General features: G+C 47.5%; 1 protein-coding gene across 1 annotated transcript in view; it reads left to right on the forward strand.

Annotated features, from left to right (window-relative positions):
* The window catches only part of GRIK4 (glutamate ionotropic receptor kainate type subunit 4), a 436221-nt gene that overhangs the window by 375999 nt on the left and 43081 nt on the right, over positions 1–17141 (forward strand). Inside the window, exon 13 of the mRNA XM_010357001.2 lies at positions 11518–11631. Coding sequence (XP_010355303.1) covers positions 11518–11631 — 114 coding nt within the window. The remainder of the gene's footprint in view (positions 1–11517; positions 11632–17141) is intronic.

Raw genomic sequence — 17141 nt, forward strand, 5'->3', positions numbered from 1 at the left:
AGTATACGCTATTTTGCCTATTTTAGAGATGAAGAAACTGAAGCTCAGATTTCTGGTAATAGTTCAGCTGGTGAATGGCAGAGCCGGGATTCAAACACGCATCTGCCTGACCCCAAAAAGCAAGAGGATTTGTGGGCCAGTGAACGGGAGCCTGTAACGAAAGGATCAAGGGTAAATAGTATCTGCTTGGCCTCCTGAGCTAGCTTGGACCTCTGTGCCACATAATTTCACCTGCAAATGAACTGCCAGCCCCTTCTTTCCTTAGCGCTGGTTCTTTCCTAAAATCTGCCCTCCATACGCCAATAACACAGCCCTGTGCCGAGCCAACTAAATATTTCATGGGGACTTTAATTTAACTCTAAAGAAATTCATCCAGCCCCGAGAGTAGGCTGTAACCTCGAGAAATAGCACTAGGGAGCACTTGGACATGCGGATGACATTGCTACTTCCCCAGGAATGCTAATGCTCTGCTGGGCCTCTGCCTCTTCAAGCATTGCTGTGGATAGGCTCGGCCCAGTGAGCAGGAATGCTTTTTACAAACATGGACTTGCATTGGTTAGCAAAGACACGTGTGTTTGTGTGTGTGTGTGTGTGTGTGTGTGTGTGTGTGTGTGTGTTGGCACAGGTGAACAATTGGGTGCTATTTACTGTTCCCTTATTCCCTGATCTTTGTTCCTATATCCTGGTTCTGAAGGGAGAAGTGGTGGGCTTGGTATCCAGTCTCCTCAGTGGACAAGGACACCAAATATTTTGCAGGTGCCATGTGACCCCTAAGAGTTTCTCCTTGTCTCCAGCCTGCGGCGGGTGGCGTGGGCAGACAGCCTGACTCATGTGGCAGGAGAGCAGATGTGTGCGTTTGCGTTCCCAGGCATGTGACGCTGAAGTATAAGGGATGAGCCCTGCGGATGCTCGTGTGGGCCAGTAGTGGGAGTGAACCTCCCTGCCTTCTTCTGATCCCATTGCGCTGCAGCTCAGTGACCCCAGTGAGTCCTGGCAAGTTCCCTGAGCATCTCAATAGGTGCGGGTTGGAGGGAGAAAGCCACCCGCAGGTGAATTGATCAAAAGACAGGAAGTGAGCAGATAATCTAATTTGAAATGGGCTGAGATGCAGATGTTATTCTGCTCAACTGCACAGCACAAAAGGACTGGGGCCTAGGGAGAATTTGGAAGCAGCTTCGTGGAGCCAGTCTTCCGACCTGTGGCTCAGCCTGGGCTTGTCATCTCCATTCCTTCCCGGACTGTAGGACTGTAATTAACACCCCTCCGCTGACAGCTGCTTTAAGCCAGGTTGGAGCAAGGGGCCCTTCCTCTTCTGGTTGGGCGTCCCACATGACGCTGTCCAAGGTGTTAGAGGGAAGCGGGTCTGGGACGGGGCAAGGGGAGAAGGGCGCCCTCTAGTGGGAAACCTACAGCTTCAAGTCTTCCTTAGGCTGGAGGATGAGGATGTGTGTCGGATCGCATCCACAGCATGACCTGACTCTGGTTCTAATGTTCCAGCCTCCTGACAAAAATCCCTTCTGCATACAGGCATCTGTCAGAAATCAGCCTGCTTCAGCTGCCAGCAAGAAGGGGCTCCAGGGCGGGCCACGTTTAGGGGGTCCCCTCCTTGGCTGGTTCACTAGGGACTGATTGTGTGCCCTCTTGAGGAAAGTCACTACGAACCGTGCTGTAATAAGAAAGCCAAGCGCACAGTCTGAGAATGTGTACATGGGGGTCTGAAGCTAGCTTTCTTCATGTCCTAGCTGTGTGTATTTGAGCAAATTATGAACCTCTCTGGGTCTCAGCTTCTTTGTCTCCAAAACAGGGATAATGGGAGCTTTGAAATGGTGTTTATGTTAATTTTTTTTTTTAAGATTTGATCCCTGCTTCAAGAAATTTATCTAATGTGGAGATGAGATATGCACACAAATGTCAACAGCAGTAATAGTAAGAGCTAACATTTATTGTGAGTTATCTGTGACAGGCCTAAGCTTTGTGTGGGTTGCTCATGTAACTCCCATAGATGCTCCATGGAGGTGGGAACTATCATTATCCCTACTTTATTGATGAAAAAACTGAGGCACAGAGAAGTTAAGATCACGCAGCTCATAGGTGGCAGAGTTGGAGTGAGTCCAGGCCTCCTGTGCTAATACAAGGAAATTTATAGTATATGCCACGGCGGGTGGCACAAGCGTTGCCTTCTCTCTTTGGTAACAGAGAAGGGAGGGCTTATACCTGGGAAGATGATCAGATAAGGCTTTATGAGGATGGTAAACTTTGAATAGACCTTAAAGAGTAGGTGGAATTGATATTTGGACTTTTGATGTGGAGTAAATATAACTGCAGAAAAGTATAAGGTGTGTTGAGAGCCAGCTGAGCTGGCCTAGCTGCAGGGGAGGGGCAGTGTCTGGGAGAGGAGTGATGGAGATGGGGCTGAACTTGCAAGAGTAGGCAGACCACAAGGGCCAGACTCCCACGCACTGGACTGCAGAGGGGTGGGAGTCATGAATAATTTAAAGAGGGAGGATAGGTGTAGTTGTGGTGGTGCATAAGTGTTTTGCTAGAAATACTGAGCACCTGCTTTATTCCAGGTAAAGTGTTTTGTGTATTATATGTATTATTTCCTTTGTCCTCATAACATCTCTGAATGGGCAATTATTATCCCCACTTTACAGATAAGAAAAATGAGCTGGGAGAGAAATCACACCTATCTAAGGTCACACTGTTAGTAACTGGCAGGGCTAGGACTTGAACCCAGTTTGGCTTGGTGCCAGTGACCCAGGCAATGTAGTCACAGGTCAGAGCAGGTGGAGGGAAGCAGAGCTATGTCCTTGGCTTTGGCCTTATTAGGAGAGCTCCTGCAGAACTAGAGAGAATGACAGGCTAGGAGACTCGGCAACACAAGGACTTAAGCACTCCTTGGTCATTGTACCATGGAGGTCATGCTGACCTTGGCTGGAGTGGCATTGGTGGAGTGATGGGGTGGAGACCACATTGCCTGGAGTGTGGGGATATACACGGCAAGGGAGTGAGGAGAAAAGTGCAAAGGACCCTTTCTTGCCTCCCTTCAATCTTTTTCTTCGCTAGAGCTGATTGAATGTGCGGCAGATTCAGCATGCAGACTCTGAAGCCAAATTAAGTGGGTTTGAATCCTGGCTCTGCCACTTACTTGCTGTGCAACCTTGGGCAAGTTACTTGAACTCTCTGTGCCTCAGTTTTCTCATCTGTTAAATAAGGATAATAATAGTAATGAGTAATCTATCTTATAGAGGTTTTGTGGGTACTGAGTGAGGTAACATGTAAAGGGCTTAGTTCAGTGCCTGACACATAGGAAGAGATACGGGTATTAGCTGTATTGATATTACAAGTCCAATACCGTAGGACATTCACTGTAGAAAATACTTCAGGATCTTCTGACTGCTCTCTGGGGCATTGCCTCCTCTGCTCCCTGCCTGCCTCTCCAGCCTCATCTGACAGCATGCTCCTGGCCCTGTGTGTTCTAGTCACTCTGGCCTTCCCACAGCCCCTGGAAAGCACCAAGCTCCCTCCTTCATCGGGGCCTTGACACATGCTGTACCTTCTGTGGGAATGCTCACCCAGGCCTTCTCACTGGTCACCCGTGTTCAGGCAACTGAGTCTCGTCGGGGGAAACCTCCTGTGGACCTTCCAGGCTCTGCCCACTCCCTGTTCCACCTTCTCATGGTGCCATATATAACCCCCCATAAACACAGCACGTGTGCAATTTTACAAGGTTTTTTTTTTCCCCCCACAATCTGATCCTGTTCGCCTCCTCTATTGGCCTGCAATTTTTTTTTTTTTTTTTTTTTTTTTTGCTCTCAGGGACCGTGCCTGTATTTTTTCACCGTAGTATCCCAGCACCTTGCACACTGCCTGGTACAGGGCAGAGAGTCAGTGGAGAGCTGCGAGGGTACACTGAGCATTAGCGAGGAGGAAATAGGCGGGGAGAGGGCATTGGGCTCTGCAGGCAGCCCCCACCCACGCTGAAATCCCCCAGTGAGCTCAGCAGCCCCAGGTTACCCTCAGCCCATATCCTCATTCAGAGCCAAATGTGCCTTATCCCTCCCGGGAAAGCCAGGCTTGCTGGGCACAGAGCTGCTTCCTATCTGGGTGTTTACAGATAACGCCAGCCTCATTTTCACAGCCTTAGGCCTGGCCTTTCTTGGAATTCCATAAGCCTTTTCAATATACAGGGGATCTCCAGAGACGATTACCTTGGAATGAAGGTTTCCAGGAATGCTTGTTCTCATCCCAACTGTAGGCTCCCAAAGCTTCCCAGAGTTAAGTAACACAATTACAGAGTTAAATGACATCAAAGAATGGGAGGCACTCTGCAGCCCCAGCAGCAGGTGAAACAGGAGATGTGGAGGCCTGACTTGTAAAGTTGAAGAAAGCTGCCTGCACGGAGAGGGGGCAGGGGCAGCCGGCCTCCCCAAGGGCAGAAAGCTGGGGTGAGGGGGTGCAGTGTAAAAAGGTCAGAGAAGAAAGATCTGGAAGCTGATCAGAGATAGAAGAGAGGATCTGAAAGAGGATTCAAAGGGAGCTGGAGAGGCCATGTGATTCATTCTCCCCAAAGGAGAATCATGTTTCGAGGAAGGGGCTGGGGAGAATGACTGGCTTTCCAAGCTAGGTGCTGGATTTTTCCCAGTTTTCCAAAGGACGGACGGCATGAGGTCTGGGAGGCCTGGACCCCACATGGGTCCACAGAGACAGACAGTCACACCAGAGAGCACATTGTGTCAACATAGTTGTGCATGTGCTCCAGGTCACCCGGGAAAGGCAGCAGGGGGCTGAGTGGGGGACACGGTGACCAGTTAGGGCTGCACATACACAGAACAGGCCTTCCTGCCTCCAAACATGCCCACAACTCATCATAAGGTCTCCATAAGCCCTTGCTAAGATGATCCTCATTGTCAAGTTCAGCAGCAGCAGCAGGAGCATTGTCATCCCAACAGCAAACACCTGCTGGCTACTTACTTCGAACGAGGCCCCATGCTCAGCACTTACAGACGTGGCCTCATTCATCTTCTCAATAGTTCTAGGAGCTAGATACTGTTATTATCCCCGTGTTATAGATAAGCAAACTGAGGCTTAGAAAAAGTTGAATAAATGACTTGCCCAAGGTCATACAACAAGTAACTTGAGTGCGAGTCCAGGTAGTTCTAGGCCACCTGAAAACTAAGTTCAGTTACCCCCTCTACTGCCTCGCTAGCCCCTTATTGATGGGCAGCACTCTACAGTTTTATGATTTATAGGCTCTTTCACAACCAACATCTCTCTTGACTCTCACATAATATTGATAGGCAGGTATTGCCCCATTTTACAGTGGAGAAAAATGAGTCCCAGAGAAGGGAAGTGAGTTGCACATGGACATTTGGACGTCAAGGAGCAGAGGCATTGGCAGGTCTCCTGACCCATCCCACCCTCCCATTAGCATGGCTGTGTGTAAGGGAGGGCAGCCAGGCCAGGTGGAGGAGGCAGGCCTGAGGCTGCAAGAGGTCATAGCCGGGCACGGTGGCTCACGCCTGTAATCTCAGCACTTTGGGAGACCAAGGCTGGTGGATCACGAGGTGAGGAGATCGAGACCATCCTGGCTAACACGGTGAAACCCCATCTCTACTAAAAATAAAAAATTAGCTGGGCGTGGCGGCGGGTGCCTGTAGTCCCAGCTACTCGGGAGGCTGAGTCAGGAGAATGACGTGAACCCGGGAGGCAGAGCTTGCAGTGAGCCGAGATCGCGCTGCTGCACTCCAGCCTGGGCGGCAGAGCGAGACTCCTTCTCAAAAAAAAAAAAAAAAAAGAGGTCAGCGCCATGGTGCTAGGTCACTGCTGAGTGGGAGGGAGGGAATTTTGCCCGAATGGGGGCAACAGCTGTCTGAAAAAGAAGAGAGGGAGATGGGAAGGCTTTGCTGGCTTCAGATGGTCCCAGATCTGGTACTGCCATTAGACCGCTCCTCATGCCATTCTCAGGAAGCCCAGAGTGGGAGCAGCAGGCCCAGGCAGATGCAGACCACAGCCTTGTCGTGAAAGCTCATCTTCCTCCCAGCCAGGCTCATGTCCTAGGAGAAGAGCAGTGGCCACACCAAGCCTTCAGGCGTTGATAGAAATGGTGGCAGCTGCATGGCCCCTATTAATCTCCAGGAGGTCAAAGAGAGTATGTTTTGGAAGTCACCTGCAGGCTGGCTCCTGCCTGCCCTCCCCTGGTAAACTCTACAAACATCCAGGAGATAAAAGAGGGGATCTCTCAGAGGCAGAACACAAAGCTCTTCAAAGAACACTTTCAGTCAAAACTAGGGAGAGGAGAGAGAAGTCTTTCTCTCGGGGGGAATGTATTTATATAGCCCTGTGCGGGCGCACATCCGCCCCATGCCACAGCCAGGCACATGGGATGCATGGAACACTCTCTGCTTCCCTTCACCAGTCTTTTTCTTCCTCTGGCAGACCTACCCTGTGGCTCTAATGGTCCCAGCCTTTTCTGGTTTTCCATCCCCCCTGGGTTACAATTTTAGACCTGCCTTCCCCAGATGGCCCCTTCCTGAATTTCTTTCCCTAAAATCAAATGTCCCTGCTAGTGGCTGCTCTTCACTGACTAGTCTGGTCATCAGTTTCCTCCTCAGAGTATTCAGTACTGCTGACCGCCATCATCCACTTAAGCAAAGTGGGCGCCACTCGTGTACGTTCTGCCTCTTCTAGTCAGGTACATTAAAGCCGGGGATTTGACAGCCGGAAAGGAGCTTGGAGAACCTCTGCTTGAACCCTTTCGTTTTACAGTTGAGGACACTATTCTAGACGGTGGAATAATTTGCCTAAGGTCATGATGAGGTTGTGGCCCACAAGTGACAAGAGTCACGATTGTTTTTGGTTTAAAATTTTAAAACTTCGGAAGGCCGAGACGGGTGGATCACCTGAGGTCAGGAGTTCGAGACCAGCCTGGCCAACATGGTGAAACCCCATCTCTGCTAAAAATACAGAATTAACCAGGCGTGGTGGCAGGTGCCTATATTCCCAGCTCCTTAGGAGGCTGAGACAGGAGAATCACTTGAACCCGGGAGGTGGAGGTTGCAGTGAGCCAAGATCATGCCACTGCACTGCAGCCTGGGCGAGACAGAGTGAGAGTCTGTCTCAAAAAAATAAAAATAATAAAAAATAAATAAATAAAACAAAAATTGTATTTACTGTGAAGCATTCAGAATGTCAACCAAACAGCTGCCACTTTTTTTTTGTTGCAATTACAGAGCGGTACTCAGCTAACAGAACGACAGTTATCGTGTGTAAGCTTCATCGAAGTCAACTAAAGATGAATAAACCACCGTCCCCATACATAACTAATTTGTGCTGTGCACCAAGAACCTGCTTTAAATTTTTGTGCCAACTTACAACCCCATATTGTGTCAGGCAAGGTTAGTGGCCATTAAAAATACCACCAAGACAGGATTATCTAAAGACACATTCAGTAGTGTGTTAACTAGACAAAAAAAAAAAGACACTGTGCAGTTAAAAAACAAATCCTACATAGCCTTACATTTCACTTATTTTCTTTAAAAGGAATGGGTTTTGTACGGGGGGGGGGTGGGTGTTAAATGCTTCATATACAAGAAAAAATGCTCTAGAACCAAATTCATCATCGTCACCCTGGTCTTCATCTTCTTCATCTTCCTCCTCCTCCTCTTCATCTTCCTTGTTTTCTACCTCTTCCTTTTTTTCCTTGCTTTCTTCAGCCCCAATAAGTCGCTTTTCTGCTGCGTCGGACTTTCCTTTAGCTCAGTTTGCAGCAATATCCTTTTGGCATTTTTCCTCCAGCTTCACAGCCCTCTTTTCATATGACTGCTAGTCATCTGCAGCCGTGTTAGTCCACATCTGCCAGCTCCTCTGCAGCATCACCAACGGACAGGCCAGGATGTTCTCCTTTGATTTGAGGGCAGTACTCAGCAAAGAACAAGATGAAGGTCAAAGGAGGCCTCTTGGGTGCGTTAGGATCCTTTAATGTTTTTTCTGTCTCCCCTTTAGGAGAGATATTGGTTTCATTTCTCTTTCATAACAGGCCTTTTCCACCTTTGCCCTGTCCGCAGACTTTCCCTTCTCTTTAGCAGACATGGCCTTCCAGCACTGAGTACTTCTGAGAAAACTTGGCAAAGCTGACGGAGACAGCTGGGTGCTGCTTCTCCTGCTCCTCCCAGCAAGTTTGCACAGACTGTGCACTTGATGAGATTTTGCCTCTCAGCTTCTTAGGGTCTTCTTTGCCTGTGTTTAGCTATTTGTCTTCAGCAAGGCACAGAGCTGCCCATTGCCCATCTGGTTCTCACTTGCCCTGGTGCTGTCTCGATGGAGCTCAGTTAACTTCAGTGGCTGTGAAAGCAGGAGCAGTCACCAAAAGCCAGGTCTTCTGATGTCCTGTTCCCTGCTCTTTCTGCTGGAGAGCATGCCCACCCCTGCCTGGCCTGGCCCCCACCTGTCCCCCCAGGAGGCAGAGGAGCAGAAGGACTTGGATGAGTTGTGATTGAACATGCCCCTCAGCATTCTGCATGCCCCTTGGCCTCTTACACCAGCGACTCCTGGGTGGAATTGCAGTCCCAGACCCCCAACTTACTAGTTTGGTTTCATGGCACATTATCTCTTCATCTGAAGGCTGCTTTATGGCATAATGTCTTTTGTTTTGTTTTTAGGATGGAGTCTCTCTGTTGCCCAGGCTGGAGAGCAGTGGCATGATCTCAGCTCACTGCAGCCTCCATCTCCCGGGTTCAAGTGATTCTCCTGTGTCAGCCTCCCGAGTAGCTGGGACTACAGATGTGCACCACCACGCCCAGCTAATTTTTGTATATTTAGCAGACAGTTTCACTATGTTGGCCAGGCTGGTTTCAAACTCCTGACCTCAGGTGATCCACCCAGCTTGGCCTCCCGAAGTGTTGGGATTACAGGCGTGAGCCACCGTGCCCAGCCATAATGTCTTTTTAACTAAGGTAAAATAACGAATGCACAGGTGATTGGAATAATCTGATCCCATGTGATTGTTGCTGATACCCCAATGCGTTCAAGCTAAAGTAGGTAATTGCTCCTCTGTGTTGAGATTATAATACTAAGTGCAAGAAACGACCGCCACAAACCCTTCATGGCCTCCTTTAGCTTGTCACTGCCCTTTCCTGGCTCCTTTCCTGCCTCCCTTACCCGCAGGATCCTCTTGACCAGGGGCAAAGGAAAGAAAGACTGGGGCTGGCAGGCATGTGCCCCCAATGTGCGCATGAAGCCGGTTCCCTGTTTGTAGGGAAGTGTCAGTGAGTGAGTAGACAGAAATGCGCTCTCCAAACATGGGGCGCAAGCTCTCCCTCGGCATGTGGTTATTCTCTTTGTGCCCAGGGAAGAACCGTGTAGTGAGCTGCTGCCCATTTCCAGATGTGTCTCCATAGGAACTTGTGGAATTGTTTTGGCATAATGTCACTGTTGGCCAACTTTTATCGACTTGTGAAATGATTTCCAAATTTCAATCCAAAGTTTGCCCTTTGGGAGGAAAGCAGGGTGTGAGGAAAATAAAATTGAGGATAGAGTTGTTGACTTTGGTTAATTGATATGGATTTTTTAAAAAATAACCAGAGAAAGGAGCGGATGCCACGTTTACCTCTTGCCCATTTCAACACTTTTAATTTTTCTAATCTTGCCATCTTTCCTCCAGTTTCTTCATTCCAGCCCATTTAACTCTTTTTTCCTCCCCTCAAGTTTCAGGTAGGGCTTGGCTACCAGTTTGGTTCATTTCTGCTACCTGACACCTGTGCTCAAAAGCTGAATTCAAATCAGTGCCTCTGTTGTGGAGGGGCTGAGGCCCCGAATGGCCCAAGCAACCCTCTAAAGAATCCCCTAAATGAAGGCACTAATAATCCTCTAATCAAACCTCACTATGAACCCAAGGGTCGATTCACTTGCAAGCAGTCATCAGCACTGTCTTGGAGAAATACGGAATGAATCATTCACATTTTCTATTTCCATCTGCACCCTAGTTGCTTTTTATGGATGACCTCACTGTATAAGGCTCCAAGTTTGTTAAGCTGTGCTGGATCATGTGACTGCTTTATGGGGTGGAACCTGAATTGGTGATGGAGGCTTGGAGTTGAGGTGGAGAAGAAACTGACCTTTGCCAATGAATTTATCCTTCCTGTACACACATCATAATTCCCTTGTGTGTAAAATGTGGGCCTGTCTCCCTACTTTCTTTGCAATGTTTGTACGTAGTCATTCAGAACTTATTAGCCTGTTTGTAGATTGTTGGACCACACTTCACTTTTCATATTTCATCTTTTGCATCAGCTGATCTCTCAGCATTAGAAAATGTAAATTGTTGTAGGCTAGTCTGAGACACAGCTCCCAGGTCATAAAAATATGGCTCTTAACAATTAGTACAGTATAAGGTAGAATCATCGAGGCAGCTTTTTACAAATATAGCTTCCTGGGTCCTACCACCAGAAAGTCTGATCCAGGAAGTCTAGGATGAGACTCAGGAATTCACATTTTAACTGACCCAGCAGGTGATTCTGAGGTCGGTGGCCCCCTAGATAGCATTTTGAGAACCACCATAGAGACTCTTCTTTGGGTCTACTAATGACACCTGAAGTTTCACCTGGACAGCGACATAAGTGGCCAGTGATCCAGGAGGCCTGAATCCTAGCCAGCCGGGATGAGCTTTGTGACGTTGGGCCACTTGCTCAGTTTCCCAGTCTCTGCTTCCTCACTGTGGGACAAATGGGGTTGCATTAAGGTTTTTCTGATTTCTGTGGTTCCTGCATTTTTACTTTTCACTGTAGCCCCCTTCAGCAAAGTTTCTTACACACCATAAACACTCAGTGGATTTCTGTCAACTGAACAAAACAAACACAACTCAATATTGAGAATGGGCTGGACATGGTGGCTCATGCCTATAATCCCATCACTTTGGGAGGCCAAAGCGGGCAGATCACGGGGTCAGGAGTTTGAGACCAGCCTGGCCAGCATGGTGAAGCCCCATGCCTACTAAAAATACAAAAATAAGCTAGACATGGTGGCCCACGCCTGTAGTCCCAGCTACTCGGGAAGCTGAGGCAGGAGAATCGCTTGAACTCAGGAGGCAGAGGTTGCAGTGAGCTGAGATCGCGCCACTGCACTCCAGCCTGGGTGATGGAGCGAGACCCTGTCTCTGAAAAAAAAAAAGCTATTGAGAACGCAGGAGCCCAATCTGCCAGTTTCCTCCTCCTGAGCCCCTACCCTAGGACACTTTGAGACCGTCTCTGAACAGTCTAGTAGTGATACCCCCTGTTTTTAAAATTGTTTATGTATTTAAAGGGATCTAACGGCAAGTGAACATGAGTTATAGCTTCAATATCTATGTACTTTGATGAGTGATCATTCAGATCTGTATGCTTTGTTGACTTAGAGCCACTCCTCAAGCAAGAAGCCAGACCAGCATCACATCTCCAATAGCAGTGACGGTTGCTGGTCGCAAGTCTCTGTGCCTCGTCTCCTATGGCCACCCGTCTGACAGGCTGTCTCTGTTCCTTTCAGAAAGCAGATCTGGCAGTGGCAGGCCTCACCATTACAGCTGAACGGGAGAAGGTGATTGATTTCTCTAAGCCATTCATGACTCTGGGAATTAGCATTCTTTACCGCGTTCATATGGTAAGAGACTTATTTTATAAGCGTTTATGTCATTAAAGTTATTTGCATGCAAACACTGAGTTATACGGGAATAATGAATGACTCACGGAAATATTTAGATTTCAAGACTTAAATGCAAATGTGCTGGGCTATTTTTTCTCCTATCAGCTGCACAAACTTGCAAACTGGAGGGATGGAAAAGTCATGCTTGTGGGCTTTCCAGTAAAAATTGCTTCTGCCTCTCTGAATAGCGATGACCAAGAATGGTCATTCAATACTTGGTAGATCCTGTGTTGGTGATTGGCCCCGTGGGTCACTTTGCTCCCTTGCCTGCAGCCCAGATAAGCCACCCTAGCATTTCTCAAGCACGTTGCCAACTTCCAAGTCCACCTGTGTTCACTTCTAGTGTTGCAACTGGCAAGGGAATGTAGATTCTTTCTCTCTCAATGATCTGTCCTGGAGAATAAATTGTAGATAATTTAATATCATTTATACCTGGCCTGCCCTTTTCTGCGTTCCATGCCCCCTATCAGAAAGACTCCTCTGGCCAGGTAGGCCAAGGTGAGTGTCACAGTCTCACAGTCTATGAGAACACACCAACAGGCAGCAGAGTATAGACATGACCTTCAAGTATTCTGGCCGGTGGGAAGAGCAGAGGAAGAGTCACCCTGGCTGGGTCCCATCCATCAATGGATAATCATTACAGTGCCAGCAAATAGCTGACTTTGCTAGTTTACCTTACTGGACCAGAAGAGCCTTCCTTTCCTCTTGTTAGCTGAACTGGCTCTAAGTGCAGAGCATCATACAGATTTGCCCAACACGCTAGTCACTTTCAGTGCCCGTGATTCAGCTGCCGTGGTATGCTCCAGAACAGAGCCTGTACTTCGAGGCTACCCAGCAGGGTAGAGACCAAGAGATCACCCAGCATGCCTGCTGAAGAATTGACCCCTTGCCAGGCCTCACATCCCAGCTCTAGAGAAAGGGGGATTGTCCACCTTTGCAGCTCCAGCCTATGCTCCCAACCCTGTGATGGGGGTTGTTGTTAAGGGTTGAATTGTGTCCCCCCAGCCAAAATGTATGTTGAAGTTTTAACCTCTAGGACCTGTGAATGTGACCTCATTTGGAAGTAGGGTCTTTGCAGATGTACTCAAGTGAAGATGTGGCCATACTAGATTAGGCTGGACCCTAATCCAATGTCTGGCATCCTTATAAAAAGAACGGAATTTGAACACAGACATGTAGAGGAGAATGCCATGGGAATTCGAAGGCAGAGATTGGAGTGATGCATTTACAAGCCAAGGAACACCAAGTATTGCTGGCAACCACCAAAAGCTAGAGGAGACAAGGAAGGATCCTCCTAGAGTCTGCAGAGAGAGCCAGGCCCCACCAACACCTCGATGTGGCCTTCCAGCCTCCAGAACTATGACATGATAAATTTCTGTTGTTTTAAACCACCGGTTGTGGTACTTTTTTATAGCAGTCCTGGGAGATGAATACAGCTGTGTCGTTCTTATTTTAGAAATGAGGAAACTGAGTTGCAATCAGTTTAAAAACATGGGCAAGGCCACATGCTAGTAAGTGAAAGAACAGGGTTCAAACCCAGGAATGGTGTGTTTGAAGCCTGTGCTTTCTACAGGACAGCAGCTTGCCACCCTCCTGTGTGTGGTCTTTGAATCACCTGCGTAGGGCACTTCTGTGCACCCTTTTTCTCAGTTGGTCCTCAAGATGGTTCTTTGGGGGAAAGAGGGCAGGTATGATAATTCCCAGTTTACAGATACAGAAACTGAAGTCATGCTTGGGGCTAGTTCGGGGCTGAGCCTGGAACCCAGGCCCCTTATCTCCAGGAGGGTGTCTTGCCATCGTTACATCTGTTGGTACTCACTGGACAGTCTTCCAGCCGGCACCATTTCTGGAGCTCCCCTTCCCCACATTGACCCCTGGAGTCAGGGGACATCCAAAAGAAATGGAGACACACAGCCTTTGTCCAGACTACCCTGCTATGGCCTGTGGTAGCCACACAACTAGGCTCTGGCCTTGATGTCTAGATTCCTGGAGGGAACTAAAGCCCTCCTGGTGACTCAGTGGCCCATCAGGAACCATCTGGTGGAAGGCACCTGACCCCAAATGTTTTCGCCACTGGGAAACACCTACTGCTAGGCTGCCCTCCCCACCTGGGGCACCACTGTCCTGAATACCAACTCTGACCAGAAAGAAACCACAATTCACCAACCCTCTGGACATCCCAAATTGGGTTGTTGACTAAATATTTCCTACCACCTGAAGACCTGTATGAGTTTCCCTGCATTCGTTTCTGGGATGTTAACTTTTCTGTGTCAGCTTGGCTAGGTTATGTTGCTTAGATGCTTGGTCAGATACTAGTCAGGTGTTTCTGTGAAGGTATTCGTAGACAGGATTAACATCTATAGTGAATTGACTTTGTAAAGGAGAGTACTCTTGATAACGTGGGTGGGCCTCATCCAATCAGTTGAAGGACATAAGAGCAAAACCTGAGCTTTCCCAAAGAAGGAATTCTGCCTTAAGTCTATCACAGAGAAATCCTGCCTGAGTTTCCAGCCTGCCTGCCTTTTGCACTTATCAGCCCCCACAATCCTGTGAGCCAGTTTCTTAAAATAACTTTCCCTGTCTCTCCCAATCTCTCTTTATCTCTGTCCCTCTCTCCATACACACAAACACACACACCTGACTGTTGGGTGAGGATTCCTCTCCTCTTCTGGCCTCCACACTGAAGCACCAGGATGCCACGTGGCTGCCTAGACCTGATTGATAACAGGGGGCCAAGCAGGAAATGAGTGCTGGGATGAACAGCTTACACTAAGCAGAACTGACAGTTTATACATTTATTCAACAAATATTTATTGAGTGCATTCTGTGTATGAGACACCATGCTTAGAAAGTACCAAAAAGTCAGCTGAGGAGAGAACAATCCCAAATTGACTAACCCAGGGGATACCTGGTTAGAATAAGTCTGAGATGAACGTTGTTATATCTGAAACAGAGGAGGCCTTATGAAGATCTGCTGTGGCTAAAGGATGAACTAGTAGAGTCCACCCCAAGAGCCTAATTCTAAAATTACATAGAGACTCTATCTCTAATATCATAGTGTTAAGGTAATGAAATTAAACACTGGGTGTTCGTTCTTTTGCAATTTTTCTCTAATTGTTATCTGTGAGCAATAATATGGGTAATTTAATCAAATTTATGATCTATAAGGATTGAGAATGTCTATGTTAGTTCTGTGTTTATGAGGTCACCTGACTGATGAGTTATTGTTACCAAAAAGTGAGCATCTGTTGGCAATCAAACCTGTGTGCAAATGTAAAAATAATTAACTTAGAATGCCTAGTTAAGAATTATTGCTGAAGCCTCCAAAATAATAAGTAGTGGCAAGTATGTCTCTGAAGTCTAAAGAAATAATTTGTGACTTTCCAGCGATCTAAGATTATCTAGGCACTTTCATGAGCACAGATCATCAACAGTTGACTGTGGGATATTTACCTTCTTCCTAACACCGGGTATAATCTCTGTTTCTGTTCAGGCATCCTTAGGACCAAAATAAGAATGTTTTGCTCTTTTTACCACCTACTCCCTGTTACTCACAGACTGGCTGAGGATTCTGGCCTTGGCATTTGTTACTGTTTTTCCATCGTGCTTTTTAAAAGTCTCTCTTTCTTTCTCTCTCTCCTCTCTCTCTCTCTCTCTCTCTCTCTCTCTCTCTCTCTCTCTCTCTCTCTCTCTCTCTTCCGCCCTCCCTCCCTCTCACCTTCCCTCCCTCCTTCTGTCTCTCTCTCTCTCTCTCTCTCTCTCTCTTTCTTTCTTACCCACCTTAAATGTCCTTTTCTATTCTTGTTCTACCAACTCTCCCTGGATAATCTCACTCCCTCCCAAATCTGTGAATCTAACCCTGGCTGCTCCCCCGAGTTCCAGTAGTGTATTTCTGACACATTTCTTCACATCTCCATCTGGACGTCTCACAGGCACCCCAAAAACTGTGTCACAAACTGCATTCCATGTGTTTCTGACTCACATTTATCCCTCCCTCCCTGTGCCCCATATCAGGTAATGGAATTTCCATCCAGCAACCTGAGCCATCCTTAACTTTTCTTACCTTACACATTCTGTTGGTCATCTCGCCTCCCAAAGAGTTCTCCAATACACTGCGTATCCCCACTTGTGCCTTGGTTCAGGCTTTCCTAATCTCTGCTGCCATTCCTGCAGCCTGTATCCTCCTTTAGGGCAAGGTATTTCTTGTCCATTACTGGATCCCCATCAAAAGGCAACAGTCACTATATGCATTCACCAAGAAATGGCAGAGTGAGAACCATGGACTCTGGACCCAGACTGTCTGGGTGTATTCCCATCTTTTACAGTTATTAGATGCATGTCACATACATCCCAGCTTCTTCATTTGTAAAAATGGATTGTCATGCAAATTAAATGAGAATACGTATGTAATACATTCATAGCAATGCCTGACATATACACAGTAAAGTGTTAGCTATTATACTCAAGAAATGTGTATTAATTGTTCCTTCATAATCTATTTGCAGCCTGGGTGTTGGTTTAAAAAAAAAAAAAAAACAAATGTAATCATATCAACCTTCTACTTGAAATCATTCACCAGCTGCCCATCACTCACACAAAAAAGTTCAACTTTCCTACATCCAGGTCTTTGCCTGCTGGCGCCTTTGCCCCTTGTTGCTCACTGCTCTTTTGTCAGGTCAGCCCCTTCCCGCCTCCTCATCTAGGTTCATGCTCATCTGCTTGCCTCTCAGCCAGCTAACAAACTCTTGCCTGGCTTTCAATACCCAGCTCAAATGGCACTTGCTCTTCCATGTGGCTCCCCTAGATGGAGCTGCTTGCCGTCTGTCTATGCTCTATTATAACAACTTTTAGGCTGCATTATATTATTCTTTGTTTATCTCTCTCTCCCTTTGTAGCCTCCAATGGGAGTTACATTAAGGGAAAGGTACCCTCTTGTCAGACCATTGATTTTTGTATGATTTTTGGTATGGAAAATGGGGTCATCCTAAACATGCAGTATTTACGTAACAGGAAGGAAGGAGGGCAGGCCATAAATCCAGTGATCCTGTGGGCAGTGAATGCTGTGCTTTCCTTTGTGCTCCTGATTGGGCAGCACTGAGCCCCAGGAACCTGAGATTCTATTAGGGAACCCTACAGGGCCAGTATTCCAGGCAGCAGGACAAGTGACCCAAATAGATTTTTTTTGCCTTCTGGCCTTTACCCCTGTAGGTCTTGAGAACAAAAAGAGGTGGGAGGCAGATGTTTCAAGCAGCCTAAATGCAGCCTCTGCTCAGGTCTGGCTATAGCTGCCACCTGAACTTACTGCTCTCTCTCTCTGTTTCTCTCTCTCTCTCTCTCTCTCTCTCTCTCTCTCTCTCTCTCTCTCTCTCTCTCTCAATGCCTGCATATTCCACACACAACATAGCATCCACCGGAGAAGGTATCAGAATCCGTGCCTGGGGCCAGATGGGCTTCTAGGCTATATATAG

This window comes from Rhinopithecus roxellana, chromosome 15, assembly GCF_007565055.1.
Source record: "Rhinopithecus roxellana isolate Shanxi Qingling chromosome 15, ASM756505v1, whole genome shotgun sequence".
Classification (NCBI taxonomy): domain Eukaryota; kingdom Metazoa; phylum Chordata; class Mammalia; order Primates; family Cercopithecidae; genus Rhinopithecus; species Rhinopithecus roxellana.